Source organism: Molothrus ater, chromosome 1 (genome assembly GCF_012460135.2).
Source record: "Molothrus ater isolate BHLD 08-10-18 breed brown headed cowbird chromosome 1, BPBGC_Mater_1.1, whole genome shotgun sequence".
In the NCBI taxonomy this organism is placed as follows: Eukaryota; Metazoa; Chordata; class Aves; order Passeriformes; family Icteridae; genus Molothrus; species Molothrus ater.
The window spans coordinates 34,247,824-34,268,038 of NC_050478.2; the positions used below are offsets into that span (position 1 = coordinate 34,247,824).

A 20,215-nucleotide genomic window follows, 5' to 3' on the forward strand; every position below is an offset into this window, starting at 1 on the left:
TCTGTATGTGTATGTGTGTGTGTCTGTGTGTGCGTGTGTGTGTGTCCGTCCTTCAAATCTTATTTTAAACCCATGAGCAATGGAACACTGCCTCTAACCCAGATATTTTCCTAAGGAAGAACAAAAGATTATTTCTCAGAGTTTATATTCTGCAGTGGTCCTGGTTGGGTGAGCCCGACCTGGCAATCTCCAGACAGATGTTCCACAGCAGCACAGGGGCGAGAAAAGGCCGAGGATGGGCGAGTCCGGGGATGGAGAAGGACCGTCCCCGCCCGTGCCTGCCGAAAGCGGTGGCAGGGTGAGCCGCAGTGCCTGGAAAGGTAAGAGGTATGGATTTTGCACTCAGAGGTGACGTGCACGTTTAGAAATGGATCCCATGTGTGTCAAAATCAAATCGATTCCAGTTGATATGTAAATACATATATAAAAAAAATCATCATCGCAGTTCCAGAGAAGGTTTACGTGTGTGTAAAACCTTAGATTCTTCTAGTCCCGTCAGATACACACCTCCTTCCTCCACGTAACCCCGTGGCTTGACCTTGTCAAGGGCGAAATCTGAATTTAATCTCGTCTTGAAAAACGCTATGAGTTTTAAAGTAGTGGATTAGCTGAGTAATATTGTAATCGGTCCCTGTTAATTTTTTTTTCTTTCATTCTTCTGTTCTGAAACCATATTTTGACTTGACGGTCGGTCAGATTGAGCATTCGGGAGAGCTGGAGGCGTTTCTCTTTGTTTATGTAGACACTGAAGAAGAATTCCCTTTCTAACTCTCTAATCTGGTATTTGGTGTATGGGCATCTCTTTTTACGGGTACGTTGTCCACCTGTGGAGCGAAAAAAGGCAGAAACACTTGAGACCCGGCGGTGGCCGGCGGCGGGGGCTGAGGAGGGACGGGGGTACTCTCAGGGAAAGCACGTTAACGTGGAAAAGACGCGGTTTGCCCGCTCCGGGGTCGGAGTTGGTGGGTCTGGGGCTTGGCGCCAGCCCTCCGCCTTGGCGGGTGCGTGCGGCCGGGCCCGGGACCCGCCGGCACAGCCCGGCCCCTGCGGCGCCGCGGCCCCGGGCAGCGCGCAGGGCGAAACCCCCGCCGAGAGCGGGGATCCGGCCTCGCTTCCTCCGCGGGGAGGGCAGCTGGAGGAAAGAGCGGTGGCGGGGGGTTCTCGCGGATTTCACGAGCCGGAGGAAAGCCTTTGTCGGCTGCTCGGCCGGGCGCCACCCCGCACGCGGAGCTGCCCAGGGAGCAGCCATCACCTGGCTGCCTGCAGCGGGCAGCGCTGCAGCGGGAGGGGGGGCCCGCGCCCAGCCCTCCCCGAGCCCCTGCCCGCTTGGATCTCGCCCTCGTTGCCCGGCCTAATCCCGTCCCTACGTCCCGAGCAGAGGAAAAACCCCTGAGCCCAAGGCTGAGGCGTCTCCCTCTCCCCCTAGCCGGCTATTTTCAAGCACGTTCTCCACCGCATCGAGGTATTCTCCTCTCGATTAGCCATTACGGTTTTAAAGTTCATTAAGCAGAATATAAAAGGTTTCAAGGTTCAGGAGCTCTTTACATTAAACGTAGCTGCTATCCCTTTAAAAACTTCCTTTTCTGGTACAGTTCATTGTCGAGGTATTTTTTTCCCCCGGCCGTATACTAGCTTTGCCTTTTAAAAAGCCCACATAAAAAAATCAGACTTTGACAGATTGAATAACAATTGTAAGTAACAAACTGTTGGACAGAAGGCAACACGTAATTGCCACAGTGCCTTAGTAAAATGGCTTCCTTTAGACAAAAAGGCCAGCTTTAGGTTAATTTGCTTCTTTTAATATATTGCTACAGTTCAGGCGGCTACTTTATCTGTTAAACGCTATTCTAGCGCAATCGTTAAAACGGCGAGGGCTTTGAATTCAGCTCCTAACTAGACTTCTGGTGCAACACATGGCTTTTATAAAATCACTGGATTACATTGATATCAAAGGAGTCAGGAACTCCTTTTTTGCCGAATTTACAGGCACAGAACTAACGTTATTATATTTGCAAGAGCTGACCACGGAACTGGTTTTTTATTTTTTTTTTTTTAAAAAGCAGAAAAAAAGAAAAAAAAAAAGGAGAAGAAAAAGGAAAAAAAAAATTAGGCATCCATTGCCCGGTGGGTATTTCACGGCCAATTTCAGCACTAAACACGTGATCTCGCCTTTTATAACAAAGTTTTGTTGGGGGAAATCTAAAGGCCCTTCATAAACCTTATATGCTTATAAAACAGCATATAAAAATTTAACAGCGGCGGTGCGCTAGATTTCAAGCTGCCTTTCCTAAAAGCGCTCCGGCGCTGCCTTTATACGTACTGGAACTGCCGGATTTCTCCTCATTGTTGCCGGAAGATGACTCGGGGCTGCTGCTGCTCTCCGGCCGCCTCCTCCTCTCCTTCTCCGCCGCCGTCGCCGCCGCCCTGCCGCAGCCGCCCTCCGAACTTGAAGTTGCCGCCGCCGCCGCCGCCCCGGCGGCCGCGGGCGCCTTCTCGCCACTCTTGTCTACCGGGTAGTCCGCCGAGGCCAGGTTTTCCGCCGTGCCATAAGCCGTCTCGAAAAATTGGTCGAAAGCCTGGGGCAGGACCCCGTTCCTGCCCACTGTGCTATAGAAATTGGAGGAGACGTTGGTGCTGGGGTGGTAGACGTTAGCTGTGTTTTTGCCGAACATCTCGCCCATGCTAGCAGTGTTGGTGGCAGGCAGGCAGTCTCTGTGCATGATCTCCTCTGCGGAGTAGCAGTGGGGCAGATTGTTCCTGGGGTGCCATTTACTGGAGGGATCAATGGCATATTCCCTGAAGGTAACTTCTCTCACAGGTTGGACCTGGGGTAGGTTGGAGGAGTAGGAGTATGTCATAGGGCGAGAAGACGGGGTTTGGGGCAAAAAAGAAGGGAGGCTGGAAAAATCAGGACCCGAGACGTAGTAAGTACAACTTGGCAAATACATGTTAGAGGAACAAGGAACACGCTCATCAAAATCCATCATTAGGGCTACCTCGGCTTCTCCGCATTAGCTGAGCTTAACATGATTCTCTAACGCAGCTGCCCCTTTGAAGCGGATCCGTGAAGTAAGGGATGGGGAGACGTAGGCTGACGTGGAGAGCTCTCCCGGCGGCGGCAGGGAGGTGCGGTCACGTGGCCCGACGTTGACATTGACGAGCGGCGGGCCCGGGCCCCGCTCCCTTTGTGGCCGTCGCGGGGGAAAGCAACAGCTCGTCGCCAGCGCCCAGGGGCGAGCCGAGCGCAGGTTGGCCGGGGGGGAGCCCGGGGGGACACACAGCCGCCCTGCCACTGCCCCAGACTTAGCCGCCCGGGCCCTGGCACCCTCTGGCTCTGGAGCAGAGAGGCTTATCAATTCCCCCCAGGGTTAGGTGAGACCTTTCTGTTTGTTTGTGGGCTTGCTGGGGCGTTCGGCGGCTCGCTGGCAGGCTCCGAGAAGGAGGGCACCGTAGTAGGGATGCACGCACGCTTTCTTGTGGAAAGCTGCTTACGAGGAGGAGGAGGAAAACGCTCCTGAAGAAAACGTCTCTTTTTTTTTTTTTCTTTTTATTTTTTCTCCTTTTTTTTTTTTAATCGGTTTGAGCTTTCCCTCCTCCCCACCAAAAAAAAAAAAAAAAAAAAAAAAAAGAAAACAGCCCTCACTCTTCAGGGTTTTTCTGGAAACCTTACGAGGAAGAATGTGCCAGGGTCAAGTCTTTACTGATTTTCATGGTGAATAGATTACATGCTTGCATTCATGTTCACTTCCGAAGCGCTTAGTGTCTTCCTTCCCTTACTTACATATTAACCTCAAATACCCCGCGCGGCTTCAGCCAAGCTTTACTGGAGGTAGTTAACAATGTCGGGTGCCCGGGACGCAGGTTTCCCCTCCTCACCCTCTCCAAATCATCCCTTGCCTCAGTCGCAACGCCAGAAAGCCAGCAAGCCCTTTAAAGTGCAGACCACGGAGCTAAAGACTGTTTGCTGATCTCTCCGCCTCAACTCTGCAACTAAATGCTTGAAAAACCAGTGGATATTGGGCTACCCCAGCTTGACAAATACTCCGAGTTTAATTGCCAGAAGCCTAGTTAAAATTATTTGACATACTGTTAACCCGTAGGAACAAACTCGCCGTACCGAGATACTTTCCTTTTAGCTTTGTGTCGTCGCTGAAGGCTGACACCCAGGGAGACCTATTTTAAAAACCTGGTTAAACTTTTACTATTGTTGCATGAAAGGGATGATATAGAAAGCGGATTGTACAGGGCAGAGACGAAAAAGTACTTTTTCTGCCAATAAAAATGCACACCCCTCCGAATGAGCAGAGCCAAAGAAAACACAGAAATACGCCAAAGAATACAGCACCTTTTGAGGCACGGACATCCCTAAGCTCTCGGAAAAAGTATTTTTTTTGCTCTTCTGATGCTCGATTTCAGAAAAGAAATATTTTAGTTCCGACTGGATTTTATCAAAATAGAAAAACAGGATGGCAAACGGCTATTGTGAAGTCGGTACTCTTAGGGAATCAGACGTAGTTCAAGATCCATGCCTCCGTGGACTTGGGAGGCTAGTGGAAGGGAAACGAAAATGTTAGGGAAATAATATTTGGATTTCCCCCCCCTCTTCCTCTGCAGTGCTGTGGAAGTATTTATATATCCGGAGAAAGTTCTCTACTAAATTCTGGAGATCCTCGGTATTTAAATGTCAACATCGATTTGTTTATTTATTGCTTGGCTTATCGTAACCGACTCAATAACAAATCTAATCATGTTATGCAGAGAGAAAATATTCTCATTATGTATTTCCCCTACATTATAGTTAACTATTGCGTTTGAATTCAAGCTGTAAATTCAAGATTATCAAGTAATTACTTTGTAGTGGAGTAAACTAATTTATTAGCATTAATGTTTATATGCCTTTTTCTTATTTTACAAGGGTTACCCTTCACAAATCACATGCTCCGGACGTATCCCTGTAATGAACTCTTTATTTTGGTTTGCTGCAAGAACTTCTTATGCTTACTGCACGTCTGTGAGCTGAACTTGAAATTAATGAATTAATCTTCCAGCTTGACATATTTGCTAGAAAGTGGATGGAAAGAGATTGCATGTCGTCAAAACCGCTAGCAGAAGACTGCAATGTCGTTTAGGGATTGTAAAAAGGTTTGGGGGCTTTTCCCTCTCTCTCCCTCTTAATTTTTTTTTTTTTTTTAACTTGAGGTGGGGAGGGGTGTGCCAGAGCTCTGGTTGGCTTTTTCCTTAACGCTGTAATTTTGCTCGCATTTACTTTCCCCCCTTTTTTTTTGCAGGGGGTGGTCGTGGTGGGGTGGTGGGTGGAGTGGACTGGGGGGTCGGAAACCCTCTTTTGGTGTCCGAGCATTGGTTATTTTCCCTGTACACCCGCACCGTTCAATTCCGTCGATGAAAACCTCTCCCCACACCCTGCACACACGCAGACACTCCTCCCTTCGAACAAAAAGGAATGTATAAGGATTTCAGTGACTTTGAGATAACAAAGGCGCCACCATTGCCGAGCCTCGCCCCGCCTCTGTGTGATGGCAAACAAATTCTTGCACTTGTATTAGGGCTTTTAAGGCTATAATTGAACACGGCGCGTCTAGGGGAACCGAAAACAGTTCTAGACTGACCTGCGGTTTTATAGCACTTTGGCAGTCAACTTCAGCTTGTGCCAGAGCAGACATGACAGAGCTGCCCAACACTTAATCGCGGGACGCCACCTCCTCGGACTCACTGCAGCCGCCCTCTTGCATTTCAATAAATTTCAAACCTTGGGGCTAGAAATGGGGAGCAGAGCTGGCACAGGTTTGTATGGGGCTCTTTGCCGCTCCTCTCTGCAGCGGGGGCTGCGGCGCCGTGCGAGGCTCCGCCGTGCCAGAGGTCGGAGCTGCCTCTGGGAAACAAAGGGAAATTAAGGCAAGAAGAGCGAGAAGGCAACTGGAAATAGGAGTGTGTGTGTGCGTGGGTGTGCGTGTGTCTGGGCATATATGTGCTTGCACAGCATGCACACGTGCAGCCCCGATGCCTGCTTTTGAATCGCTCGGGCTCTCTCCCCCACCTCTCCAAAGCGAGCAGCCTATTTCTCTTCAAGCGGGTTTGTAACGCAGGGGGACCCCAAAACGCCTCCGGGTGCCGCCTGCACAGCAAGCGGGAAGGGCGATGGGGAAAACCGAGGGGGGCACAGCTCGTCTGGGAGCGAGTAGACACCCAAGGCACAGGCTGTTCTCTGCTTTATTTGCTGTTAAGTGAAACAAGAGATAATGTACGCCTAAAGTCCCGGAATGTGTGGGTAATTGCAGGGAGCCTGCTGTTAAGTTGCTGTGTTCAGCACAATTATCAATGTTGATTATTTGGTCTAATGTTGAATTGCTCTTTTAATACAGTAATTGGGACTTCCGCGTTGAGGAAGGGGGAAAACCGAGCTTTCCCCTCGCTAACCTCACTGAGAACAACATAAACAAAGGCAGGCATTTCGTTTGGAGAAGCAAAATGCATTCGTTACGCCTTCCCATGTATTTCGACCGGATTAGAGAGGGTAAAACCGCTCTGAATTTGGAACCTCTGCTGCAGGACGGTTTTGCAAAGGAGAAGCGTGGCCAAGAGGTGGGGAGACTCTTACCCATAGCTAAGCTAAACAAAGGGAGGAGAAAAAAGCTATATCTCTTCTTCTTTGGAGGAATATAAACAGAACTAGGACGCCTCGATAGTCTAGCTTTTACATATACAGATGGTGTGCAAGGGGAACTGTTTAACTCACTACTGCTTCTCCAAAAGGTCAAGTTCTATTGTATCTAAATTGTTGTCTTTTTGTACCAGGCTTTGCTTGGAAAATATTTGAAGCCGACCATTTACCTTGCCAGTAGGGTGGGTGCCTCTAATTAACAGGAGGAACGTGTGCTAGAAGGAATTTGCGTCAAGAGGAGCTAATTAAAATATTACATGATCGCTGGCTTCAATCTCTGCTGCTTCTCTCGCACAGGGAGGGTGAGGGGTATTACCACTCGAGCAGGAGAAAATATATAAGGAGTTAGGGCAGTGTTTTGTAAAACTGAGGGTTGATTACAGTCTACAAAGGCTTATTAGAAAAGCGTAGCATAAGGGAATTTGAAATGTCGCTGCCAACAAAAAAAAAGCGCACCCGTCTTTCCACCTTTACCAATGCAAATAGGGGCACAAGGCGATAATTCGTCGCAAAATTTGCCAGGAATGCAGCTTCAGAAAAACCTACTAATTATTTGGATTTTAAATATCTCGGGCTCAGAAGTTCTTAAAGGCATTTCTTTTCTGTTTGCCGTTTTGTCTGTTATAGAAAGGAGCTATAGGTACACTTTTTTTTTCTTTTTTCTTTTTTTTTTAACTAAATATGTTTCCGTAAGATTGCAATAGAATGAAGTGCTACAACAGTTAGCTAAATAATTTAAATAATAGGTGAATTCTTGTATGTATTTGTATATGTGTATATATTGATGAGATGGAAGCCTCGTACTGTGACATGGCTATTTATTTTCCAAAATGTGAGGCGGCATGGTTGTGATTTTGCTAGGAAACTGCAGAATACGTGTAAAGAGAATGAGCAGATGTAAACGGGATTCGGTGTAATTCTGACCTTTTTATTTTTTTATTTTTACCACATTACATTATTTCAGAGGCTTGAACACCTCAAAAGGCTACACTCATCTGGGCTAGAATACTTTAGATTCATTTTTAATATCAATTAGCAAAATCCTTTCCTTTCCTCTGTCACCCTCTCTGTCTTTTTAAGTTGCTGAAATTAAGAGGGTGATTGGGGTTTTTTTCCTACCAAGCTTCCCGTCTAGTTTGAATTTTAGGATTAAACGACTACGGACCTACAGAGATATACTCGTTGTTGGCCACCAATCATGATATTTTGCATCCCTTTGAGCTGAAGAACATCTGAGGGCTCTCTAACTCTGATAGCAGCAAGTAGCCGAAATATTGCGCGCTTTTTTTCAGGAGAGGAAGCTACTTCTAGAGAGAAAGCTTCGTGTTTCGGCAGCTATTCTCTTGCTCACCAGCAGACGAACGATTTGCTGTTCTGACAGCCTCCCGGCGCCTTCCCAACGCGCGGGGAGTCTCTCACAATGTCGTGTCTCCTCACCCCCCGGTCTCCCAGTCCAGAGCTCCGGGGTCTCGGGACTCTCAACACCTCTAAAATGTTTACATTTAATGCTCGGAGCCTAGTCCTGAAAGACAATGCTGGGGGGTTTGGCAATCAGACGGTCGCAAGAAGAGATTTTCTCAGACCAACTAGTATACTAGAAATTGATTGACTGACGATGCTTCTATAAATGTCTCTTTTTCTCCCCCTGAACACTCTCGGAGGCTCTCCCAGCACAAGAAAACATACACACAGTCACTTATTTCCCCCCCCGTTCATCCAGATACAGGTGCAAGAGACTTCTAGCAAACTTGGTCTGCGGGAGAGGGGTGTCTAGAGCCAGCGGCGGGCTCTAAACTGGTGCGAAAGCAAATTTCGTTGGTTATAATGCGCCAGTACAGAAGAGCAGGCACTTTCCACCCACTCCCACCCAGACCCACAAAGCGCCGTGTCGTTAGCACCGTTTGTAGCAAGCAGGTACCAGTCCCCTTTCGAGTCAATGTATTTCATGAAGAATTAAGCAGAGCGGTTTAGGGGAACATCCCCAGTGATCCCTTGAAAGAGAGGTGCTAGTAATCGACAGTTATCCCTTCGGACGGCCATATCGCAGGCGATGTTCCCATGCAAAGTTCACCCGCAACCGAGAGTGCCGCTTTACTCTACGCAATTAAAAAAAAAAAAAAAAAAAAAAAGTCTGCCAAAACATTGCCGTGTCGACTTACATTTAAAAGTATTGCTAGAATCGATGCCTTGAACTTGACCTTAGATTTGTTAATCCAGGAAATATATTCACTGAGAGGAAAAAATAATCCTATCGCGTTGCCTCTGGCAAACGAGCATTTTCTGTCTACCAATTCAGGATATAAACAATGCACAAGAGCTATGAGATATATAATGTACCCTCTAGATTAAGTCCAGAAAGCTGCCGAAAGTGAAATGCCTCAATACCGAGACCAGCCTGTCGTAGCTGGACTGTTTCTGAGATGCCGAGATCCACATTATGCCACAGAAATTCACGTCGAGGTAATTGACTGGGATTCTAAGCTAAATTGAATTTTATAGGATATAAGGTTCTCTCTAATGCACATTAAATTTTAACAATGATTTATAAAGGTATTTCATTTTTTTATTTAATTATTTTTCCCAACTCGCCAAGAAACACATCAGATTTTACTGTACCACTGCTAACTTTATAGGAGAGCCTTATTCACATATCGTGAAACCCACCGAACTAAAGACATTTCTTCATCGATGCTTGCTTTAGGGGGCGGGTACAGGAAGTATCACTATAGCGGGACTGTCAAATCAACGACTTCAAAGCTCCAACTTCATATTTTGATGGACTCTCAGAACTGTATTATAATTAAGGTACCTGTACTTGTGTAACTTTTATAGGAAGCTATTTGTATAACACGAGCCCAAAGTACGTGCTGCAATTTAGGATGCGATCATATGCCCATGTACAACTCAGCCAGCTCGTAAGGATCGTTTCTTGTCTCCTCTCTCATACGTAAAGCAAAGATACCCATAAAAACAGCTCTTCCTCTAAGCCTAATATGGCTGCTCTTGCCTATGCCCGGGTGGAAGCCCGCTCACTGTCCCGCTTGTTTCCCTTTCCCGACTTTTCAACAAATGATGATACTAATAGCAGTCCTTTCAGAAATCGTGTCTCGTAAGCATGACAGATCCGCATTGCAGCAGAGCCCGGGTGAATTTGGGCAGAACATCCAGAATGGGACCAGGCGAAGTGCGGGTGTTAATCGTTCTTTCTCTTTCGGTTTTATTTTTTCCATCAAGTGGTCATACAGCACAGTATTTAGAAATCCTCACATATTTAAACGTAAACCAGCCACTACCTGGAGACGAAGTCCATGCAAGATTGCTTAGTATCAAAATATCAAAAACCACATTTTTTCCTTTTTTTTTTTTTTTTTGTCTACCCGAAGGCATTTCGAAGCCAGGATAGAAATAACCCTCTTTTCCATTACTCCTCACCCAAGCCGACCATATAGGTCGTTTTATACGATCAGGAATAAATGAAAGCAATTTGCTTAGTGCGTTCAAATCAAGGCGATTACGACGAAATTCAGATTAATTAAAACTGACAGGTTACAATGCCCGGCTGGCATTTTTCTCTCTAGATACACACAAACAATGGCGAAAAGCAGACCGGTTAAACATCCTTCCCCATATTTCTTCCACACACAGCCGTCCACCCTCCTCCCCGGCACTTGAATGATTAAAATAATTTCAGAGGCAAGTACACGGGAATAAAACAACCGGGGATAAAAACCAGGAGACGCTTTTCCATGCAGCCTGACCCAGCCCTGCAGTACAACACGGCGCTGCACAAAGCCAAACAACCAGCAGCTCTATCTGCCAGTCTGCTCTCGTCCTGGGCTCTGACCCCAGCCTCTCCTGGCTCGCTTTCCTGCCAGGAGACCTTTTTGCTTCCCACCTATGCTAGAGAGGAAAGCAGCATCCCTGGGGAAGGTGGAGCCGGCACCCAAGCTAGGAGAAATAGTCTCACTTTTTCTACTTTCGGCTCTATTAGCATCAGCTCAGGCAGCCGCCTGCCCCCAGGTCCCCGCAGGAGAAGCGGCACTTCGGCCTCATACACCGTGGGAGAAGCGGAGTGGGGCGGGTGGGTGGGCTGGGGGGGAGAGCAGGGGCCTGGGAAACTCTCCACAAAGGCCTCCCGAATGACTTCGCTGCAGTCATGCAGGGGGCTTTTTGCGAGGGGACCGGGTGGGTGTTTGCTGTTGGCTTGTTTGCTTAGTTCACCACCGAGCAGGGAGAGAGGAGAAACATTGAGCCGCCTCCAGGAAGAGCACGAAAATCTTACCCCAGCATCCAGAAGTCTCTCGCCTGCGCAAAAATATATCCCCACGGAGACTGACAGTTAGGATCCCGCGCTGGGCTGTAGATCTCCAGTTCAGTGAGGATGGATTGCATATTTTTTGGTTTCCTCTCTTACAGATTAAATATACACGGTCCACCAAACATTTCTTCTCGATTTTTCAGTGTCTTGGGCTGCTGTTGATGTGGGGGTTTATTTTTTTTTTGTTCTAGTTGTTGTTGGTTTGCCTTTAGATGGAGAGAAATCTAGCCACGGGGGCACATCGTCCTTCCTGCCAGCTTCAGGCAAAATGCAGCGATATCACAGGCTAATGACGATTATTGCTATTATTATTACTACTACTATTATGGCTATTTTTCCCCCCTCTCTCTCTCTTCCCCCCCCCCGCCCTCTCTCTCTCTCCCCCTTTCTCTGTTTCTCTCCTGGTCCCTTAGGATTTCCGATGGCGATTTGAACACAAGGTGGTTGCAGCAGGCTAAAATGCTGTCTAATTCCACGGATTCCCATCGCACGAGTAGGAGAAATAAAAAAAAAAAAAAAAAAAAAGAAAAAAAAAAAGAGAAAAAGTCCCAGTGTTTTTGATCACGAGACACCCGGCCGTTCCTCCCCAGTACACCCCGGGTCACAGTACAGTAATGACCGTGGGTTGTGCGTTGTAGGACTTGACCTTTCCTACGTAGAAGAGGGCGCTTTACGCTAAGGGGAGGGAAGGGAGGGGGAAGCGGCGGGAGGAAGAGAGATGCTCTCTTTGGGGATGTTTAATCACAGTTCAGATCTAGGAACGGGCAAAGCTTCTGCCTTGCAGTACGCCATGTTGAAGCTATTCACTGGAGAGAAAAAAAAATTTTTGGGGGGTGCGGGGGCGGGAAGGAGGCCGAAGGGAGGAAGGAGGAGGATAGACTTAATGAACATTAGCATTTCGTACCCTAGTTCATGAATCAACTGCATTCAAGGGGGAGGGGGCCCAGGGGGCAGGGAAAGGCTCACGGCGTGGCCGGAACACCCGCGGCCGGACCCCTGCGGACGCGGCCGGGGCGCACCGGCACCCACCGCCCCACATTGCCCCCGGCCCGCCCGGCAAAGCCACCCCTGGTTCACTCCCCCTCTTCTTTTTGGACTCCTTTAAGGGCCGAGAGTGCGCAAGGACATCTCTTCAGATCCTCATGAAAGTGCATTGAAACGCATCTAAATGTTATGAATGGCGACAAACGGCCTTTTAGCGCCTGCCAATATTTTTTTTTGTATTAAACGCTGTCTTGATTTTATTGCTAATGCTGCCCACGGAGAATGCTGAAATGCACCAGGAATGGGATTTTATTTACGCCGTCGATATTTTTAATGTATAGGCTAGAGGCCGAGATTCTTACCCGTTCTCTCAGACATATATTTATTTTTATATGTATAAACTCGTTTCTTCTGGAAGTAACAGGCGATTTTCCTAACATTTCAATATTGAGGACAACATTCTGGGATATTTAAAACGGGAATCTTTCTGAGCAAAAGGCAGCCGAAAAAAAAATTAGATTTAGAGTTATTCTTTTTCGGAAATATGCTCCTGTCAAGGTTTATTTCCCATAGCAAACCACCTTTGCTACTGCCAAGTGCTCTAGGCGGGGATAGATGAAATACCTGATAATTCGCTGGGCGGGAAAAAGTGTAACATTTGTTATACCTGTCTGTCCGCGTCAAAGACATAAGGACATTTTCTGCTCATGGGAAAACTGAGAGACCCACGACGCCAAGAATCAGGCGATTATAAACTAACATTTCCAGACACTGGGAATTAAAATGTATGTCTCTAAATCCAAGACTGAAAGTGAACTACGTGGAGATTGAAGTGGAACTGAACTTTTTTTTTTTTTTGTCTTTAATTATATTGCGCATTTTGCGCTAGGAAAGAAATGGTGCTCTGATATTAGTGCTCTGATAAATACACTAAATATACAGTAATAGCAATAGCTTCCATCCTCTGTCCCTTGAATCTCTCTCCACATTTGCTAAAATATTATACCTAACATTCGTGACTCAAGGGAAGCTGAGAAAATAAAAGACTGTACTATGTTTACATACATTTTGTTTTTCAATTTTGTGTTCCTTTTCCTTCCAAATCCTTCTTCCGGCATATTTTCTTAACGTTTGCACATAAAACTCCTTGCACCCGTAACTCTACACAGCAATCCAGTCACAGTGAGTTCCCTACCACCATTTTAAAACACTCTCCGTAACGCGGGGAATATAAATAATAATTATCTTCGAATCGTGTGCAAGGACGGAGGTCGTGAATTAATGTATCACGTTGCTTAATTATTTTCGTTGGTGATAATATTCACTTGTAAAACGTATTAGGGATGTGTTTTAGGACTCTGGCGGCAGATTGGTGTGAGGGGAATATGTAGTACAACAGCAATTTGTACTTGAAAATGTATGTGCCAACAGCTTTTGGACGGTAAATGAAGGTAATAAATAACACGAACACACACACACCTACATGCCCGCTCTCCCCCGCGCTCCGAGGCCGCATCTACCCGGCTAAGGGACGGAGGGAGATGGAGGGATGGAGGCGCGGGGGGCTGCGTGGGTGCAGCCGTGGGTAGGCGGACACGCGGGACGACGGAAGCGAGGGCAGGAGTGCACGCAAGGCCCGCGGAGGGCGAATCTTTCGTGACTCGGAAACCGCAGACACCACCGCCTTGGTGCCCTGAGCCGCCGCATGGCCGCGGAGCGCTCCCACGGCCACCTCCGCTCCCCTCTTTTCGGTGCCCTGGAGAGGGAGGCACGGAGCTTTCTCAGGTCTTTGCTCACCTGGTCCGGCCACTCGCACAGTGGGATATTTCTCCAGAGGCGCCTCGAGCCGGGCCCGAGGAGGAGGCAGCGGCTCGGCTCGGAGCGGCCTCCCCGCGGGACCGGGCGCGAAGCCTCCGCCGCGGCCGCCGCACGCCCGGGCTTTGGGGGAGACACCCCGGTGGGGTGGGGAGGGCTCCGTCGCTGGCCTGGGGTCCTGCTTCCCTGACGGGGACTCTCCGCTGCGGGGCCGGGAAACATGACCTGCTCGTCCTGCTAAAGCCTACGAGAGCCTCGAGCCTCGATGCTGACTTACATGGTAGCAGGGGTCGGATCCAAAATGTTACCTTACTCCTGCCAGCGATCGCGAGTCAAACGCTCCCCTTTTTACCCTGTGAAATATATACGCGGTTGAGCTATTTGAACAGTAGTGGGAATTTAAATTCGCTAATCCACAATCAGTCTTGAAACGCTTAGCAAATTTGAACGGTAGGTAGTTCAGTGCGAAAACATAATCTTTAAACTCTAGCTCCGAATAAAGTTACCTTAAAAAACAAAACCAAAACACCCCCCCCCCCTAAACACCAAAATTTAAAAAATATATCCCACAAACAAACAAAAAACCAAAAACTGCAATTATACTCATGTCGGCCATGTTCTCATTGTGGGCTACTTTCAAGGCGTCCCTGAATTGTATCTCTCCGGGGCAAGGTCTGAAAATAGAAGATCCTGACTAAGGTAAGCAGGATTCAGTCCTCTGTATCACCTCCAACTCCGACCTGAAGTAAATATAATTTGCGGCGTCTCATGCAATAATTACACAGGCTGCGAAATTACACAGGTTAGGAAATATAACGAAATAAACAAAATTATTCACTCGGAGGAAGAACAAGTGTAATTCACTAGTGGCCTTCTGCAGGCAATTTCTCTCCTTCAGCAGAAAACGTCGCAAGTAGAGGGTGGAAAGGCGGCTGTCCGGTGCCTGCAGCCGCGGCAGACAGCCCGTGGGCAGCAGGTACAGCCGCTGGGAGACAGGTCCCCGGCGCCAGCCCACAGCCCAGACCTTCGAGCAGGGTACCAGGGCTTCCCGCAGCTACAACAGCTCCAGCGCGGAGTTTTCTGCCTGCTCCATCTCCGCTGAAAATCCCAGGCCGCGGGGCTACCACGGAGGCCCTGGAGACTATTCCCCCATGGTTCCCCACGCCCGTGGGCAGCCCAAGGCCCTGCCCGCCATGGACGGATGTGGCTGTGCCCGTGGATCTCTACCCGTGGTCCCTCGCACGGTGTCGCAGGCCACTGGAAGGCCGGGTGCTTGTCACAGGGGGCCGACACCCTGTCACCCCAAAGCACAACCGAACTGCATGCTCTGGGAACCGCCTGCCAATAATGTGACACTCCTAGGCTATTTTCGCAGCAGGATGGGATTTCTCGCTCAGAAATTCCCTGACTGGCCTCAGAAGGGATGCATCCAAAATTCCCACGCTCCGCGGCCGCGGGTTTCCCGCGGCCTGAGAAACCACAGGGCTTCGCAGCCCGAGAAACCACAGCGGTTCACAGCCCCTGCGCGGCCGCACACGGCGGGAAGGCTAAAATCCCGAATGTTGGGCAAAGCCCCCGACACGAAAGCCTCCTGGAAAATAAATCCCGCTCCTGCAGGTAGTTTTCATGTCAGCCATCGCACAAATGCCTTACAGTCAGATCTGAGGGACGGAAATCGCTCTGCGCTGATCCCTGCAGAGGTGGGTCCTTTTGAATTTCAGAAATGTAAGGCTAGAAGCGCACAGCGAGCGCGGTATATGATACCCTCTAAATGTACCGTAAAGGTTCCCCAATAGCTCTAATTAGAGCTACAGACCACCGCAGGAGACAGGCGGCTAAGGCAAACTTCTCTTTGCGCCCGACCAAGTCTCCCTCCACTCACGACCCCGGCCGGCCGGCCTGCGGCTCCTCGCACGGCAGCAGGCATCCCTCGGCCGGGCACCGGCTGGGCGCCGTGTCAGCCGGGCTCAGCGCCGCCGCTGCCCTGCCACCGCCAGAGACAGAGGGAGCACGCGAGGCACAGCCTGCTCCGCGCTCTGCCTCGCACGTCCAGAGGCATTTTACACGGACATTTTTCACGGCGCTGCGGGCGGAGCGGCGCTCCCGGCGCGGGATGCTGCGCGGGCGCGGCCAGGTGCGGACGCCGCCCCGCGCTGGCCACGAGGTGGCGCTGTCGGCCCGCGGATGCCGCCGGCGCCGGGAGCTGTCAAAAGTCAAGGTCACAAATCGGCTTTTTTCCCCTCAAGGTCAAGGTTTCGGGCCTTCCCCGTCCTGTCATCGCCACGCAGCCCCCCCACTGCCCCGAGGAGGCATCGGCAGGCCGGGCAGCGCGCCCCCATCCCCGGGGTCGGCCGCCGGCCTCCATTTCCCGGCGAGGGCTGCAGCGCTGCGCTCGTATCATCCTGGTCTTCCGCCCCCCGTCCCCCAGCGCGGCTGCAAAACCACTGTTTAACATTACCGAAACATTTATAGTTTAGGAACGCTGGTTATCAGGCGTGCCTGCCCGCAGATAAACACCGCCAAGAAAAATAAAACAAAATCCACCATCTATACACGAGATACATACTGAAAGACAACAGTATTACAATTATAAGACAGATACGTTTTTTTTTTTCTATTAAGTGTGTGTAGGAATGGAAAAAATAAAGAGTGTTTCTTTCAGGTTTTATTACAGTGACTATTTTATTAACAGTATTAATACTACTATACTTCTACACGTCATGGGTTTTCATTTTTTTCAGTAGAAATATATAAAAAAAAGGGTGCATAAGTACATTTTCACAGTGCGCTGATTTTTTTTTATTTACAAGATAGCTTCTTATAGTGAATAAAAACAAAATAATGTGCTGGTTGAAATAACTGATTGGATTAAAAGGTGCTGTAAAAAGAATCCCTAAACATTCTACTGCGGCCTCATAACAGACAATAAACAAGGAGAAACAACTAATTACTTATAGATCAAATATAGATTACATAAATCAAAATATTTCTGGGAAAAAATGTATTTCAGTTCGAAGTTCTTGGGTATTTTTTCCCAGGCCATTTTTTTTTCTACTGTAAAGAAATGCCAATATTCAAATATTAAAAATTTCCGGGGACTTAGAATATTAATTATTGAAGATTATTTCAGGTTTAAAATAGGCAAAGTCCTTTAAAATGTATCTATTGTATGGTCTGCAGGAGAAAAAAAAATAAAATTAAAACCCCCAAACAGACAAAAACCCCCAGTTTAGATGTCAAGAATTCATCTGTGGAAAACAAAAAATAAAACCAAAAGACATCTCCAAGCAAATATTTTCCTTTCTATCCTCACTATATTGTGATGTTTAGATTTACTATCAAGACAGATCCTCCACAGAACTTCCTTCATTACTGATGTCTCTGAAATCCTTATTCAGTACCTTCGAGGTTTATTATTACTTTTTGACAAAAAATGCATTGCTTAAAAACATACAGTAATTGTAATTGTTTCACTATGGTTTACCTGAGCAGTCATTCAACATACAGTTTGGATTGCAATGGAAGAAAACCAGATCATGTGTCCACATCGACCTCCTCACGTTAACCAGCTCTTGCATCGTGGCCACGAAGGGTCTTCTTTCAAATAGCAGGGTCCTAGAAGTATTTACAAGTTTCTCAGAAAATCGTGTCTAATTGAAAGTGTAACTCTCGGAGCTGGCCTTGTGGGATGTACAGTCTGTCAGTGATACTGGCTGGCTGTTTGGGATTTCAGGAGAACTGTCAGTTTTCACCATTTTGCTACAGCAATATTAAAAAAAAAAAAAAAAAAGAAAAAAAAAGAAAAAAATGAGAAAGAAAGGCTATAATTCCAAAGATACAGATCTCTTGTTCTGAAAGAAGAGGTTCATTGTCTTTTCTCTGTTTAATTATTATTAATAATTACTTTAATCTGAACACACACACAAAAAAAAAAAGTTCTGAAACTCTTGAATTGCTGCTTCTCCATTTTTAATCCATTAACTGGTAGTCTTCAATTTGTTGATCACTTTTTTCTCTTTGACCCTTCTGTTTTGGAACCAGATTGTGACCTGTCTCTCTGATAGATTTGTAGTCGCCGATATCCTCCTCCTCTTGTCTTTGGTTATGAATTTATTTGTAGCATATTCCCTTTCGAGTTCTTTTAACTGGACCTTTGTGTAAGGCACTCGTTTCTTTCTTCCACGTCTGTACGAGTTCGCATCCGAGGGATGAGAAACGACGTCTGGAACAGAAAAAGCGTGCAGGGAAGAGTTAGAAAATCGCTCGAACCGGCTAGGACATCTTCAAGAGATACAAGGACTAGGGTTAGAGCACACTCCTCCGCCTGCCCCGCTCCGATTTAGCTACTAAAGCCCGGCTCAGCATTGGGGACTCCTCTCTCCTGGCCGCCGCAGGCAGCTTTTAGGCAGGGAAAGGCTCATTTCTGTCAGACAGACAAATAATAACAAACCCCACAGAGCTCGGCCAGGGACTCTGGAAAGGATCGAGAGGGGCTACAGAGATTTACACAGCTCGCGTACTTCGTGGTCTATGGAAAATAATAGCACAGACCTTCCCGCGGCCCTTTTCAGCTGTTTCCTCTCCCGGGGCCGGCGCCGGGGCCGGCCAGGCGAGGCGGGATGCGCCGTGCGCCGGCGGGGGGCAGGGGGCGGCACCGGTGCCGTTCCAGCGGTCCTGGGGCGTGTGTGGACCGGGGCGGGATGGGACCGAGGACGGCGGGCGGGACGGTGAAGGGTCGGCCCGGGGCGGGTTATCACGGAGCCCTGCCGGCGGGACACCCGGGAGAGGCGAGCGGGGCAGGATGAAAAGAAGAGACAGGGGGAGCCATGCAGGTGTATTACCCGGGAGAGTGGATTTCCAGAGGTGAGGCGGCTGGCTCTGCTCCTTGGGGCAGTACACTTGCCCGTTCCACCCGTTCGTGATGGCCCAAGGCTGGTAGCTGTCCATGGGGAGAAGGGGGTCGTGGCGCGGCTCGCCGGGGCCGCCGATGGCGGGCACTACGGGCATATCCAGATAGCCGGGCACCGGCTGGTAGGGCCCGGCGGCGTAGCCCTGGTAGAAGGCGAACTCCTTGGCCCGCGACGTGAACTCCTCGCCGGAGACCGAGGTGTCCATGTACTTGTCGGCGAAGCTGGAGGCGGGCTGGGCGCAGGACTTGATGGCGTTGTGGTGGGTCATGCGACAGGGGTAGTAGCCGCTGCCGAAGTAGCCGTAGGGCAGCGCGGCGCCGGAGGAGCTCTGCACGGCGGCGGAGCAGGGGCTGCACTGCTTGACAGTGGGCTCGGCCATGCCGGCGGCGGGGGCCTCGCTGGAGGTGTAGGCGGCGGCGCTGGGGGCGGCCAGGGGCGCGGGGTGAGCCATCAGGTTGCGGCAGGGGTTGGCCGCCGCCGCCGCCGCGAAGTTGCTGCCGGCGTGAAACCCGTCCATGTTCTTATTGATCTCATCCAGGCTGTTGTCGTAGAGGAACATGACGGGCTCGATCCAGCGGGGGTGGAGGAGCACGGAGGCTGTCATAGCCCGCTCCGCATTGAGACTAGTGGCTCTTTTTTAAAAGCCCCAAAGACTGAAAAAAGAGATACTCAATCTCCGGGACTTGACCAGGGCTGACGCGCCAGCGTCGCGCCAGGCCGGCCCTCATTGGCCCGCCCGCCCCCACGTGATATGCAAAGCAGCTGATAAACATCTGAGGGAATAAAGTGGAGATAATTAAATAACGCAATCAGCGCGCGGGGCTGGGTCCCGGCCCGGGGCGCGGGCACGGGTGCGGGCGCGGTCCCGCCGCCGCCGCCGCGCGGGACGAGGGCGCCGCGGGGGGGGGGGGGCCGCCCGTCCCTTCTCCTTCCCTCCCTTCCTCCCTCCGGCCCTCCCTCGCCACCGAGGCGTGAGCTTCTTGGCCCCGTTGTTGCCGCGGCGCACCCCCCGAGGTGCGGGGCTCCCCTTGGCACCCCGCCTGATTTCTCCTTGCGCCGCTTTCCTCGAGCCCTCCCCGCCCCGAGCGCCGCGGAAAGCCCGGAGGCCTCCCCTCGTCTCGGGGGGAAGATGAGCCGCACCCCTTCTACCCCTTCCTCCGCCGGCCTGAGCCGCCGCCTCTCCCCGGGGAGCGCTGGCGGGGCCCGTCCGGGTGACGCGGAGAGCCCACCGCAAGCCGAGGGAGGAGAATCGTTCCTCCGCGCAACGCTGGGACACATAAGGCTGTCGAAACGGAGCCTCCCGGGGTCTTTTCTGGGCGTTTTCCTCCTTCCTTCCCGCCCGTCGAAAGCCCAAGACCCATCTCGCTCCTCTCGCCACAAAGTCTCAGAAGTCAGATAAGAGGAACTGACTGGGAAATGCCCATTTTATTTATTATTATCTTTGAGGAAGGTCTTGGGAAGCGGGAGAGTTAACTGGATATTCATCGTGATACAGCTGTATTATTTGTT

The 20,215-nt window shown here is 49.6% G+C and overlaps 2 protein-coding genes across 2 annotated transcripts; both read right to left on the reverse strand.

The window, feature by feature from the left end:
* Window positions 1-591: 591 nt before the first annotated feature.
* Window positions 592-2,987, reverse strand: HOXA11 (homeobox A11). The gene is made up of 2 exons (XM_036406774.1): window positions 2,321-2,987; window positions 592-824 (listed from the first exon to the last, which is right to left on the reverse strand). The coding sequence occupies exons 1-2, from the start codon at window positions 2,985-2,987 to the stop codon at window positions 592-594; spliced, it is 900 nt and encodes a 299-aa protein (XP_036262667.1).
* A 14,786-nt stretch (window positions 2,988-17,773) lies between these two features.
* Window positions 17,774-19,310, reverse strand: HOXA13 (homeobox A13). The gene is made up of 2 exons (XM_036378706.2): window positions 18,638-19,310; window positions 17,774-18,018 (listed from the first exon to the last, which is right to left on the reverse strand). Exons 1-2 carry the CDS (start codon window positions 19,308-19,310, stop codon window positions 17,774-17,776), a joined length of 918 nt encoding a protein of 305 aa, XP_036234599.1.
* Window positions 19,311-20,215: the final 905 nt, after the last annotated feature.